Source organism: Saccopteryx bilineata, chromosome X, assembly GCF_036850765.1.
Source record: "Saccopteryx bilineata isolate mSacBil1 chromosome X, mSacBil1_pri_phased_curated, whole genome shotgun sequence".
In the NCBI taxonomy this organism is placed as follows: domain Eukaryota; kingdom Metazoa; phylum Chordata; class Mammalia; order Chiroptera; family Emballonuridae; genus Saccopteryx; species Saccopteryx bilineata.
In genome coordinates, this window is record NC_089502.1 from 39,370,635 (window position 1) to 39,383,695 (window position 13,061).

Below are 13,061 nucleotides of genomic sequence, written 5' to 3' on the forward strand. Positions count from 1 at the left end.
ATTCAAATACCCTATTGGTGTTCTGTTCTAATCCCAAGGCTGTAAGATTGGATTTTTTTTCACTTTTTTGATAATCTAGTTTTATTCTTACCTCCTGATGTAAAGCTCATGTATTTCTGGTTGTTGACTGTTTCTTTGGAATCATAGAATTTGAGAACATCTAGAACAGCTTGTGGATTTTTTTTCTGTTCCAGTTTTGTTATGTTGGAAGTTTGGAGTAACCGTGCCCATTGCTCAGGAATTCCCTGTGGACAACCAAAGGCAAAGAATGGTAGATAAGAACATTCAGCAGCTACATTTTTCTGGTCCAGTAAAGTTCTTCACCAAGAAGCCCATGCTACCTGTAGGATTACACTTGGGAAACTGAAGTTATACTCTAGATTTAAAGTTAGTAACTTAATAATGCAATCATTCTCTTCTCTAAATAAAACACATAGGTAAAACCAGGATCCAACTTAAAAAGGGTGGGTGGGAGTATGACTGTGATAGAAATAAAAAAGCGCATGAAAATCACCTCCATATTAACTCTGCTCATCCATGAAATGATGTTTACGGCTTAGCTTATTTTTTTCTGGTGACTCAGGGCAGACATAGCAAGACTTCTCTAAATTTGTGCACAGCATAGTATAGTGCAGATCAATAGATTTTATTTGACTGAAAAAAAATAAGCCGTTTCTGGGTTTGTACTAATCAGAATATATTTTATAATAAATGAAAAGCCTCACCCTTGGTCAATTCACACTTTGTGATTATAAAATATAATTTTGGGGGGTTAGAGCTTTAATAGAATGGGTGATTGAGAGGAGACAAAGATGGAATTTGAAGGAGCAATAACCACTGAGACATGAAATAATAACAATGCTGCTTTGGGCATTTCCCCTGCAGCTTTCTTGTCTCCTCCCTGCAACCCGTCCTCCCCACTTCATTTGCTGGCCGCATAGAACAACCTGGGGACTGTGACAACCATGCCAAAGCCTTGTGAGAATTTGCAATAATCTAAAGCATTTAATGAAGAGAGGAAGGAATATTTGGAAATCTAATCAAGGAGAATTGCAAAAATTACACAGGTTAGTTTTGCATTGAGCATTCAGTATTCTTTCCTACTTGTTCAACCTACAGATGTCCCCATTTCATAATCATCCAGCCTCCAAGAGCAACTTGGAGTGAGAAACAGACACACTCTTTCTGAAGTGCATCTAGACACAATTTAGTGGTGTTAGCCTATGAAGTCTCGGCAAAACAATGTGTGACGTGGGCCTCCAGAGTTTGGGAATGACAACAAAAAAGTGAGATAAGCCAAGCAACAACTCTACTGCACAAACATGAACCTGCTGCTGCAGTGCTATGACATCTCAAAGAAGCACTTTGATGCAAGCTTCTTTTGGGCCTGTGACGCACCTCTGGGAGCTTCCCTGGGCACATCTGTGAGCCATAGAGATCTGGCTGTAATGGACGTAAATAAAGAAAGAAAAGAAAGTTAAAACAGAATGTGGGACAACTTAGAAGGTGGGAGGAGATGAAATCAATGGGTCTGAATGGGGGGATAATCCCATCTAAAGTGGGGCGGTTATGAGAATAGGGAGGTATTAACTAAATCAGGGGCAGGGCAGACTATAAGACAACAGATTTAAGAAAAAGAGAAAACACCAATGTTGCAAAGTTTGGATGCATAATTCCACTTTTTGCCAGATGTTTCCTCCATAAATATGCAATAAGAATTATCATTAAATGACTGGAAAAATTACTAAAAAGCAGAAACATGAATTTGGAGGGAAGAAGGATGGCATTATGAACAGCTTCAACAATAATTTGTAGGTTGGTTTTTGTAACTGCTGACCAACCACAGGTAGCCAATGGCCATGTGATGAACTTACAAATTTCAGTTTGCAATTCTAGTACACCATTTTCAGTTTCACATTGGAAGTGTCTTTGTGTCTAAAATTCAAAGGATGGCTAAATGTTTATGTTGAATTTAACATTTTTTTTCATTGATGTGATTCTTCTGTACTTTGTATCTAAAGTTATGGCTGGCTTAGAGAAAACTGGATGGAGGATTTCCTACAAAGCCAGACTCTGTGTGTTTGAATTTCTTAGACATTTAGAGCATGGAAAAGGAAACTACTTCATTTCAAACCATATAGGAATAATTTTCATTTAAATTTTACAGTTTTGAAGTTCTGCTTCTCACAACATATGATCAGATACAAGGTAACATCTTTATCTAAAGGAAGATATCTCCAACGTTACAAAAACATGCTTTGATCCAACTGGTTTAATTTGGGATATAGGTCTTTCATTCCTAGCATTTGAGGTTACTCCAAGCACAGTGAAACAAACCTTTTACATGCATTCATCACACAATTTAATGCTAAAGCCTTAAGCCAAAAATTTAAACTCAAGAGCCCATGCATGATCCAGTTCTGATTCCAAGTGCAATTAATAGCATTTGGTTAATACTGTAATGGCCAAAGGAGTTATTTATTAAATGTTACAAAACCAGGTATGCACTGCACATAACTACTAGAACAGACATCACAACCATGGTTCTTAAGATAATCATTAGACTATTTGTAGTTATTATACATTCTCATGGCACTTCTAAAATTTTGTGATAGTCTTGTGATCACTATACAGCAGGAAAAAATGCTGTCAATTGCAGAAAATTCTCCAGACAACCTACTTACCACATAACTACACTCCTGATATAACTTCTATTTTTCTTAAGTTTTAATAAATTAGTTAATCAATGAAACCTGACACTCAAATTTGAATGTATGCCACAAAAGCACATAACCAGAAAGCCATACCATTACTCCAAATTAAGGTACAAATCCCAAAAGTTAGACAGCTAATGAAGACCTGGAAACGAGAGCATCAGAAGCAGGACCACATATAAATGCCTGGCCATATGTACAATAACAACTAGGTATACATCAAGCTAAGGGTTATCTATTGTAGCCCAGGAGAATGGCAGCAGGATATAACAGGCCAAGCATCTATCTTATCATAAGAAATGATAATTTATATCACTCATACCATTTTCCCCTCTGATTGACTAGAAGCGACTGTCACAGGTCTAGAGATCTGGAAGGGGGAGTTCTGAAGTAATTGGGACAAAAATGGCAATATAAAGGGTAAGGACTTATTATATTTTAATACCTCAAATCTTACCTCCTAATTAATTTTAATCTCAGGTTCCAAGTGTATGAATAGATGTACAATGTCATAGGGGCCAATTAGTCAAAGGGTAATCACCAAGCAATACACCAAATCAGTGTCCAAATATTCAAAATAACAAGCCCTTGTAAGACAACTGGACTAGACAATTCAACAAAATGCTCAAAATTCAACCTAAACAACTGAAATAATCAAATTAGCCATACACACAATGAATTAGTGGTACTATGGAATTAAGACCCGATCTTAAATCCTACCAATAAAATGATTTTTAAAAACTTAATATCATATTGTATTTTTCAAGTTTGTCAATGTAAATAATAGTTTAAAAAAGTGGAAAAGGCAAAATTTGGCATCTTTGAAAATAAAGTGTGGACAAGTAGTTGTAAAAGATCATCCAGATGATGATAAAGTATATCAGATTTTCAAATTTAGTCTGTATCTTACCTATATATTCAAATGGACATATAACTCATTATTGCATCCAAACAACTGCTCTATTTTAAATATGTTTTTTGGGGAGCAACAGATTTTTGTTTAGTTTGGTTTAGTTGCATCAAACTGTTTTCTACAATTGGAAAGACTGAACATCACATATCGCACCTCATCCCTCTCTGGTTGATAATTTCGATTCTAATTGATAGAGGTGAAAATGACTGACTATAGTCAGCAAGATGATGATGATTTACTTTCTCTCATTTTCACTCAGAATCCATAAAGAAACAAGAAAGAGCTAATGATAGGTTGCATAAGGAATCAAGCAAGTTGGAAAAAAGTAGAAAAAAATTTAAAAATTGGAAAGGAAACAAAATGTCATATGAGAATAGTGAAGGAGAAAACTTTTACATCAGAAAGTGAAAAGGAAGAAAAAGAAAATAAAAATACAAAATGACAACAGTAAAACACAAGAGAAATTTAAAGAGAAGGAAACACATCGGACATATTGTAAAAAGGTAAAAAAAACTAGAAAAGTAAAGTGCATCAAATAAAAAAGGGAGACATATTATAAAAACTTATACAGTTTAAGTTCTTTTACTGTTAAAAATGTCAAAAAAAAAAAAAAAAAAAAGGCCCTGGCCGGTTGGCTCAGCGGTAGAGCGTCGGCCTTGCGTGCGGGGAACCGGGTTCGATTCCCGGCCAGGGAACAAAGGAGAGGCGCCCATTTGCTTCTCCACCCCCCTTCCTTTCTGTCTCTCTCTTCCCCTCCTGCAACCAAGGCTCCATTGGAGCAAAGATGGCCCGGGCGCTGGGGATGGCTCCTTGGCCTCTGCCCCAGGCGCTAGAGTGGCTCTGGTTCTGGCAGAGCGATGCCCCGGAGGGGCAGAGCCTCGCCCCTGGTGGGCGTGCCGGGTGGATCCTGGTCGGGCGCATGTGGGAATCTGTCTGACTGTCTCTCCCCATTTCCAGCTTCAGAAAAATACAAAAAAAAAAGTCAAAAAAAGAGTTAATCTATGTATTAAAAAATCTTGGCTTACTCAGATTATAAAAATTATTATTTGGTGGTGATAATGATGGTGATAGGGTGACAAAGGGGTATCTGTCCTAAGCGTAGCTAAGAGAATATTCTCACACATAGTAAAGACAGAAGCTGAGCTCAAACTGAAGGCCATTCAAGTAATGTCTCCGACTACAGTGATGAAACTGGTTAAATCCTACTAGTATCTCAAATTTATCAATGTCAGTACTCCATAATGTTCTCTTCTTGCTACTGAGAACATAGAAAAAAATTAGCTCACATCACTTTAAAAGTCCAAGATGTTACTCAGTTTTCATTTCATTCTCTATTGCTTACTTCCGGAATTTTAAAAAAAATTATATATATAATTTCGCTATCAATTCAGAGACATGGTTTTCTTCTCCAAATGAAATTAATATGTAACCTCTTTTTTTCTTTCACTTAATCATATGATAGTCTAGTAACTAATCATCATGTAATATAATAGAATGTTCAGTTATTTAATGTCTAAACTTATCTCTGTTTTAAGAACCTATGAATCGATTGTGATTGCCCTATCAAACTTTTCTTTTTCTTTGATTGAATGCATTCAAAATTACTCATTCTCTCAGAATACACATTGTGATTGAGTTTCTTACTAGTATGAGAAAGATAGTTTATCTTCCTGGGGACATATTTATAGCCATATCCTTTCCTTCTTCCATGTAAAAAGAAATAATGTCAGATTTTAAGGATAAAATGTCATAGAACCGAGATCCTGTGCAATTTGAGCACTACAGCTATCCAAATAAAGGCCGGAAGTATAGTATGGGCTTTTCTAGAGAATTCTTATTGCAATTTATCTATCTATCTATCTATCTACCTACCTACCTATCTATCTAGCCACTAAAATGTACATAATATTACACTCATCAATATTTCTTCTTGAAATATGGGGTTTGTTTTTGGATGTCTACAAAATAACCTGTTAAGCTTTTTAAAAAGCTATGTTCTTCAAATCAAATGGAAGAATAGATAAAGTTTAGTTTTTTGGTTAGTGTGTGTGGTTAGCTGATCTGGGTAACCCAGATTCCAATGTGAAGCCTGAATTATTAAGACAAAATGTCATCATTGTCCAAGTTGAGTAAATGATTCTCTGATTCACCAAATGATAAAGAATAGGTTCAATCAATCAGGGTCTAAGTAATAGGACTACATCTTGTATGTAATGGTAAATTAGAATTTTCAATCAAGTTGAAGACTATACAGCCATCAGACATTTTTGTTAAGATGGAAAAAATTATTTTGCCAATATTCTTGCCATCAAAAACTTTAGGTCTGATATTTTGGCACATGGCAAATTGTGCTTGAAGCTAATTGTAATCAGGATTATTTCCACGGTTTACAAAACAAAATATGCTTACTTACAGTGAATTCCCCAGTGACTGCATCAAAACCCACATGAATGGTATGTTCAAAGTCTGAAGGAAGAGAGATCTCTGGGCGTTCTTTCTCTTTCTTCTTATTGGCTAAAGGCAAAATGTTAACATGTATTTATTTGGTATATGGTTTTGGCATCCAAAAGTTGTACAATCTGATTAATCAAAAACAGTTACAAATTTAAAAGACAGTTGATTCCAACACAATTTTAACAACACTTAACTGCAGAAGTTATCATTTTATTTGCAGAAGTGGCTGACAACTAAACAAAAAATGTTATGCCCAAATAATTTATAAATTTTCAAAATCCAGTTCAAACAAAATCCACAGTCAAACTGATTAATGTCCTCTACCAGTCTAATGATGTAACCACCAGATATCTATGGTATTGTGTTTAACTGGCTTGTTGGATCAAATACTACTTACTAAAGAAGAAATTCATTACACACAAGTTAAACTAAGGCTTACTATTAAAAAGAAAGAATAGAAAAAAATCGCTTAAGCTATCTATGAAAGTGTTATGAATTGCATCCATGTTAACCATAGCTAATTATCAAGTAGCTGAAATATTTTTCATTTGCATGTTTACATTTTGAAGCATGTCTTAATAAACACTTAGTCTTCTTTCAACAAAAATAATATTGCAAATCAATTTTGACACAAATCTTTCTTTATGATTAAAGATGTTTTAAATCATGTCTTACTCAGCACTTTGTTAGAAAAAAAGGAAAATAAATTATTGCCTTTTACTGAATTAATTTTATTTAGTTCTTAGAAACCTCAAACCAGGTCATTCTAATTTGTAGCTATTCTCCATGTCCCTTTTAGATTTTCTCATATTAGCCATTCAAAATCACTGTCTTCTACTAGCAGGTTTTTCATAATGACATAATTTTGAACAAGCACATCAACAGTTAAGTCAAAAGACTTTAAAATATAAACAGTGAAGAAATTAAGTAGAAAATTGTAGTGAAATTCGTTCAATTTGAAGTACATTCCAGACGAAGTTACTATAAAAATATTGTCAAAAATAGTATCTGGTAGCTTTCATAATAAAAATATTAGAAGATTTGAGCATGTGTCTTTGGTAATATTGCATTTCACAGTCAAAAAATTAATACTCACACTCCTAATATTGGGGAAGTCAGTTTGAATCATGTATGTCCAATTAAAATCAATCAACTTCAGAATTGCCAGGGTGGCCAATTTAGAAAATTCTGGTACAAATAGATGTTTCCTTGCCCCCTGAATTTCAGATAACATTCAATTAAGAATACATGAATTATTAGTTTGGTAGGTTACCTAGTATAATTTTAAACTCAAATTCTTTTATTTTCAAATGTCATTCTTATGGCTTCTTTTTTCTTTGTACCCTGTGACTGTTCCATATCACCAGCATGGGGCAGAGATATGGGGTAGGAATATGGAAATTCAAGTACTGAGAGGATTAGGATACAGGATTAGGAGGTGGGGGGACAGGTGTCACTCAAAGCTTTTTCTTGGCCATGGAACACAGTTAAGACTCATTTTGAAAAGTACATATGTGTCATCTAACTTAAGTTTAGTATAGACCTTAATGTTATAGTGATCCTAGTTGGTGAATATTAACTGAACAATGAAGTTTAGAATTTTCTGTTTCTACTTTTATCTCCCTGTACGTTTGTGGACTGTAGCTATCATTTGCACTTGTTCAACTACCATTTTACTTGTTCAGAAAGGCTAAACAGAACAATTAACTTTCTTTTCTTGCCACTTCCTTGAAGGTGTCCTAGCTATTCATGTAATCGGTTTCTTATTTTTCCTCTTTCCTCATCTCCCATTTATGATGAACACGGCTCACCGTCTCTCTTTCTACCTCCTTGACAATGAGGTCTGAGTCTTCTCTTCTTCATTTGATTGGCCTTGCTTCTCCCTCTGTGTTTCTTAGTGCATTCTTTGGCCTTTCACAATCCTTTCTTTACATTCATTCATCTTGGATAGCATCCACTCCCAGCTACTATGTTGCATAATTCCCTAATCTGTGGTTGGTAGCGGGGTATATCCAGCTTTTGTGGGACCAGACACTTTATATATTTTGAAAAGAATAATCTCTTTAAATAAAAACAATACAAAATTGCTAGGGCTCCTCCTAGGTCCTTGGAAGAGTCCCAGGCAAGTAAGAAATTCTGAAGAAGAAGCTTCATATACTTCATAGGAAATCTACTCTTGGTAATTAGTGATCTTTTGGGGGTCAAAACCACTCTGAAAAATCTGAAGTTGTAGAACTTCTGCCTATAAAAATGCACTATCCATACACATACAGTTTTTCATATAATTTTAGAGGTTCAAAATTTTTCTGAACCTGTAGCTTAATCTATATCTCCAATTATGATATCAACTTGTGTTCATGATCTCTCTTGCCAGCAAATAAGCACTCCCTACATCTTCATTAGCATTGGATGCACATTTGAAGCATATCGATTTAGACATAAACACTCCATTTGATCTGAGCTACGTAAATTGCATTAATGATGTCTCCTTAGAAGGCCAACTGATTGTCAATCCTTTACCAGCCTAACTGTAGCATTCCCTTCACTCAGGCTTAAACATAACAGACACGGGAAGTCAAAACTTGCACCTTCTTCAGTGTTCATGTTATCAGTGAAATGATAGCACTAACCACCTGAATGAGAAAGGATTTGGGCCTTAGACTATTTTTTCTTTGGGAGGCTCTAAGTAATGATTATGTTATGCCCATCCCATATCTGATATGTAATTCAAATAAAAACAATACTAAAGCATACAAATGTAAGGAAGTCTAAAATGTTCTAATATTCTTATAATGATTAAGTCTTTTTTTTTTTTCATTTTTTCATTTTTCTGAAGCTGGAAACGGGGAGAGACAGTCAGACAGACTCCCGCATGCGCCCGACCGGGATCCACCCGGCACGCCCACCAGGGGCGACGCTCTGCCCACCAGGGGGCGATGCTCTGCCCATCCTGGGCGTCGCCATATTGCGACCAGAGCCACTCTAGCGCCTGAGGCAGAGGCCACAGAGCCATCCCCAGCGCCCGGGCCATCTCTGCTCCAATGGAGCCTTGGCTGCGGGAGGGGAAGAGAGAGACAGAGAGGAAAGCGCAGCGGAGGGGTGGAGAAGCAAATGGGCGCTTCTCCTGTGTGCCCTGGCCGGGAATCGAACCCGGGTCCTCCGCACGCTAGGCCGACGCTCTACCGCTGAGCCAACCGGCCAGGGCAAGTCTTTTTTTATAAATAAATTTTTATTAATGTTAATGGGGTGACACCAATAAATCAGGGTACATATATTCAAGGAAAACATGTCCAGGTTATCTTGTCATTCAATTCTGTTGCATACCCATCACCCAAAGTCAGATTGTCCTCTGTCACCTTCTATCTAGTTTTCTTTGTGCCTCTCCCCCTCTCCCTCCTTCCCTCCCTCTGCCCACCGTAACCATCACACTCTTGTCCATGTCTCTTAGTCTCGTTTTTATGTCCCACTAATGTATGGAATCATGTAGTTCTTGGTTTTTTCTGATTTACTTATTTCACTCCATATAATGTTTTAATGATTAAGTCTTATAAAAAGCAATATATACAAAATTAATGTTTCCATACTTTGGGTACCCCTGATCTGTGGTGTCTTAAGCACATGCTTATTCTGGTTATTGGGCAATCCAACACTGGTCCAACTGCCCAAACCATAAATTTGGGAACTTCTTTGATGCCTACTTTAATTCTACCTTAGTTTGACACCAAGTTGTCTCTATTCCACATCCCAAACTTGTCTTAAATTCATCTTCTTCTTGGCCTGACCTGTGGTGGTGCAGTGGATACAGTGTTGATCTGGAATGCTGAGATCGCCAGTTCAAAACCCTGGTCAAAACACATATGAGAGTTGATACTTCCTGCTCCTCCCCCTTTTCTCTTTTTCTCTCTCTCCCCTCATTTTATTCTCTAAAATGAGTTTTAAAAAATCTTCTTCCTTTCATCTGCACAAATCATTATCTTAGTTCAAAGTACCAGTATTTCTCACCTGGTCTCACTTTCTGCAGTTTTGCTCCCCATAATTGATTTTGCTGGGCCAGAATAGTCTTTTGAAATATAGGGCTCACCACATTTCTGGCTTTGCTTAAGACCCTTCAGTGTGTCACCATTCACCATGCTTCTTAGCATGTTATCCAAGGGCTTGCATGATCTGCCCCCATCCTCTGCATTGTTCATTCTTGCCATGCCCCACAGTGTTCCATACCCATTTCATGCTCCTTAAATTGCTGGCCTTTCTCTTTTTAAAAATTTATATTTCAATCACAGTTGACATACAATATTGTATCAGTTTCAGGTGTGTAATATTAGTGATTAGACATTTATATTTGTTATGAAGTGAGATAAGTTTAGAACCCATCTGGAACCATATACCCTACTGAACAGTCAATGTGTAGCACTCTCATCCAGTTTGACATGCTTCTGTTCACCTACACCAATATGTCACTTGCTACTCAAACCAGTAATTGAGTTTGCATCTCATTTGCATAATCTAACTTTTTTTGACTTGCTTTCTGATGTTCTTGTTTAACAAATAAATCAAATGCTTCTTTTTATCACTTCATGTTCATATTGAAATATCCTCTAATTTTTGTGAGCAGTATACTTATTACAATATTATTGACTATATTCCCTATGCTGTATTTGACACCCTCATGACTATTTTTATAACTGAAAATTTATACTTCTTAATCCCTTTTGCCATTTTCATCCATCCCCTGCTAGCTTTTCTCCTACAGCCAAGGTTTTACATATGCTAGGCCAAGGCCTGGAAAGTCTTACTTTTTACCATTTCCCCTCTGCTTTGTGTGAATAACATCAATTAGTCCTTATTTTTGAAGACTTACTCTTGGACATCCTTTCTTTAGCGGGTCTTTTCCTGTGTTTACTCTGCAGACAAACTTAAATGCCTTCCTTTTCATACTTCCATGGAGCTACCCAACATATACTCTGAGCTTGATACTTATCAACAATGGGTTGTTATTCTCCCTTAGATACCTATTTCTCTAGCTAAAATTTGAGGTATTTGACAGCAGCAACTCTATCTTATGCAGTCTCACATTCCCTAGCTCTTGCTTTATGTCTGCACACATAATAACTATCACTTATGAAACATTAACCATGTGTAAAGTGCTTCTAAGATTATCTAATTTAATCACCAAAATCTTATAAGTCACAACTTATTACCATTGCATTATTATTGTTGTACAGATGAGGAAATGAGGCACAGTGAAGTTAAACCACATACTCAACTTATATAGCTGGCAGATGTCAGAATTAGGATTTGAAAAGAGGTCCCAACTGTGGCTACAGAGTCAACACTTGTAATAGCTACACTATTTATTATTCAGTAGCATTAACAAAAATCTTGATATATTTGATCTCTAGTCTTCAGTAAATGTTTAGTGATTTAATGGAGCCTAAGTAAAAACCATTTGGTTTTTTATATCAAGACTAAGACCCCAGCTGGTAGTTCAGTAGATAGAGCATCAGCCTGATGTATGGACGTCCTGGGTTCAATTCCCAGTCAGAGCACATAGGGGAAGTGACCATCTGTTTTTCTCTCCTTCCCTCTTACTCTTCCCCTTTCACAGCCAGTGGCTCAATGGGTTCAAGCATGGCCCTGGGTGCTGGGGATAGCTCGTTTGGTCTGAGAGCATCAGCCTCAGGCACTAAAAATAGCTTGGCACTCAATTATTGGCTCCTATGGGGTTGCCAGGTGAATCCCAGTTGGGGTGCATATGGGGGTCTGCTTCACTATCTCCCCTCTTCTCACCTTAAAAAATAAAGAAATAATGAATGAAATAAAAAAAGAAAGAAAGAAAAAAAGAAAGAAAGAAAGAAAGAAAGGGGGGAGAGAGAGAGAGAAAGAGGGAAAGAAAAAGAAAAACATTGCAGTCTAACCTGAATCTTGGGATGATAAGACTCAGACTAATCAGTTCAGGATCGATATTTATAGACAGCAGAAGACCAAATAAATACTACTTTCCAAGCATATCACACATATTTTACTGGAAGCTAAAACAAAGGCCACAGATTGCTGACTAGACCAAAAACTATAAAGAGCATTTGGCCTAGGGTAGGTCAACCTTCTTTATCCTATACCTTTGAAAGAAAGAAAAGCCCCTCTAGACATCTATCATCTCCCATGCAGCCCACCCCAATGTTCCATACTTCTTCCAGTGGCTGCAGCATTTTCCATTACAAATTCTCCTACACCTTCAACCTCTTTTTTTGTAACAGAGGGGGAGACAGAGAAACAGAGAGAGGGACAGAGAGAGAAACAGACAGACAAGAAGGGAGAGAGATGAGAAGCATCAATTCTTTGTTGCGGCACCTTAGTTGTTCATCAGTTGATCGCTTTCTCATATGTGCCTTGACTGGAGCGCTAAAGCAGACTGAGTGACCCCTTGCTTAAGCTAGCGACCTTGGACTTAAGCCAGCAACCTTGGACTGAAGCCAGCGACCTTGAGCTTCAAGCCAGTGACCGTGGGGTCATGTCTATGATCTAACGCTCAAGCCAGTGACTCTGCGCTCAAGCTGGTGGAGCCTGCACTCAAGCAGGTGACCTCAGGGTTTTGAACCTGGGTCCTCTGCATCCCAGTCTGACGCCCTATACACTGCACCACTGCCTGATCAGGCTTCAACCTCGTTTTGAAATGCCTTAAGTTCTCAAACTTCACTGTGCATTGCTCTCATCTGGGAAACTTAAAAAGAGAGAGAGATGTCAGAGCCCCACATCCAGAGATTTAGATTCCATTTGGGCTAGATCCAAACTCCTTTTATTTTTAAAGCTCCTCAGGTATTCCCAATAAGCAGCTGTGTTTGAAAAAAAAAACACACCAAAACAAACTGTAAACCTTATTATGTAATAATGGTAAAACTTCTGCATATAATTCTGATGTGTGCTGCTTCTTCTTCCCCATCCCAAGTCCTTTGGCCTGGGGGAATTAGGAAGGGCAGAGTTTC

The 13,061-nt window shown here is 37.2% G+C and overlaps 1 protein-coding gene across 7 annotated transcripts in view; it reads right to left on the minus strand.

Moving 5' to 3' along the window:
• PAK3 (p21 (RAC1) activated kinase 3) overlaps nt 1-13,061 on the minus strand; it is a 284,659-nt gene that overhangs the window by 72,571 nt on the left and 199,027 nt on the right. For 6 of the 7 annotated variants that reach the window (XM_066249391.1, XM_066249395.1, XM_066249392.1 and 3 more), the window contains 3 exons: nt 6,041-6,141; nt 1,399-1,443; nt 92-245 (listed from right to left, as the gene is read on the minus strand). In XM_066249391.1, the coding sequence (XP_066105488.1) occupies nt 92-245; nt 1,399-1,443; nt 6,041-6,141 (300 nt within the window). The remainder of the gene's footprint in view (nt 1-91; nt 246-1,398; nt 1,444-6,040; nt 6,142-13,061) is intronic. The other variant, XM_066249398.1, reaches the window with a different exon arrangement.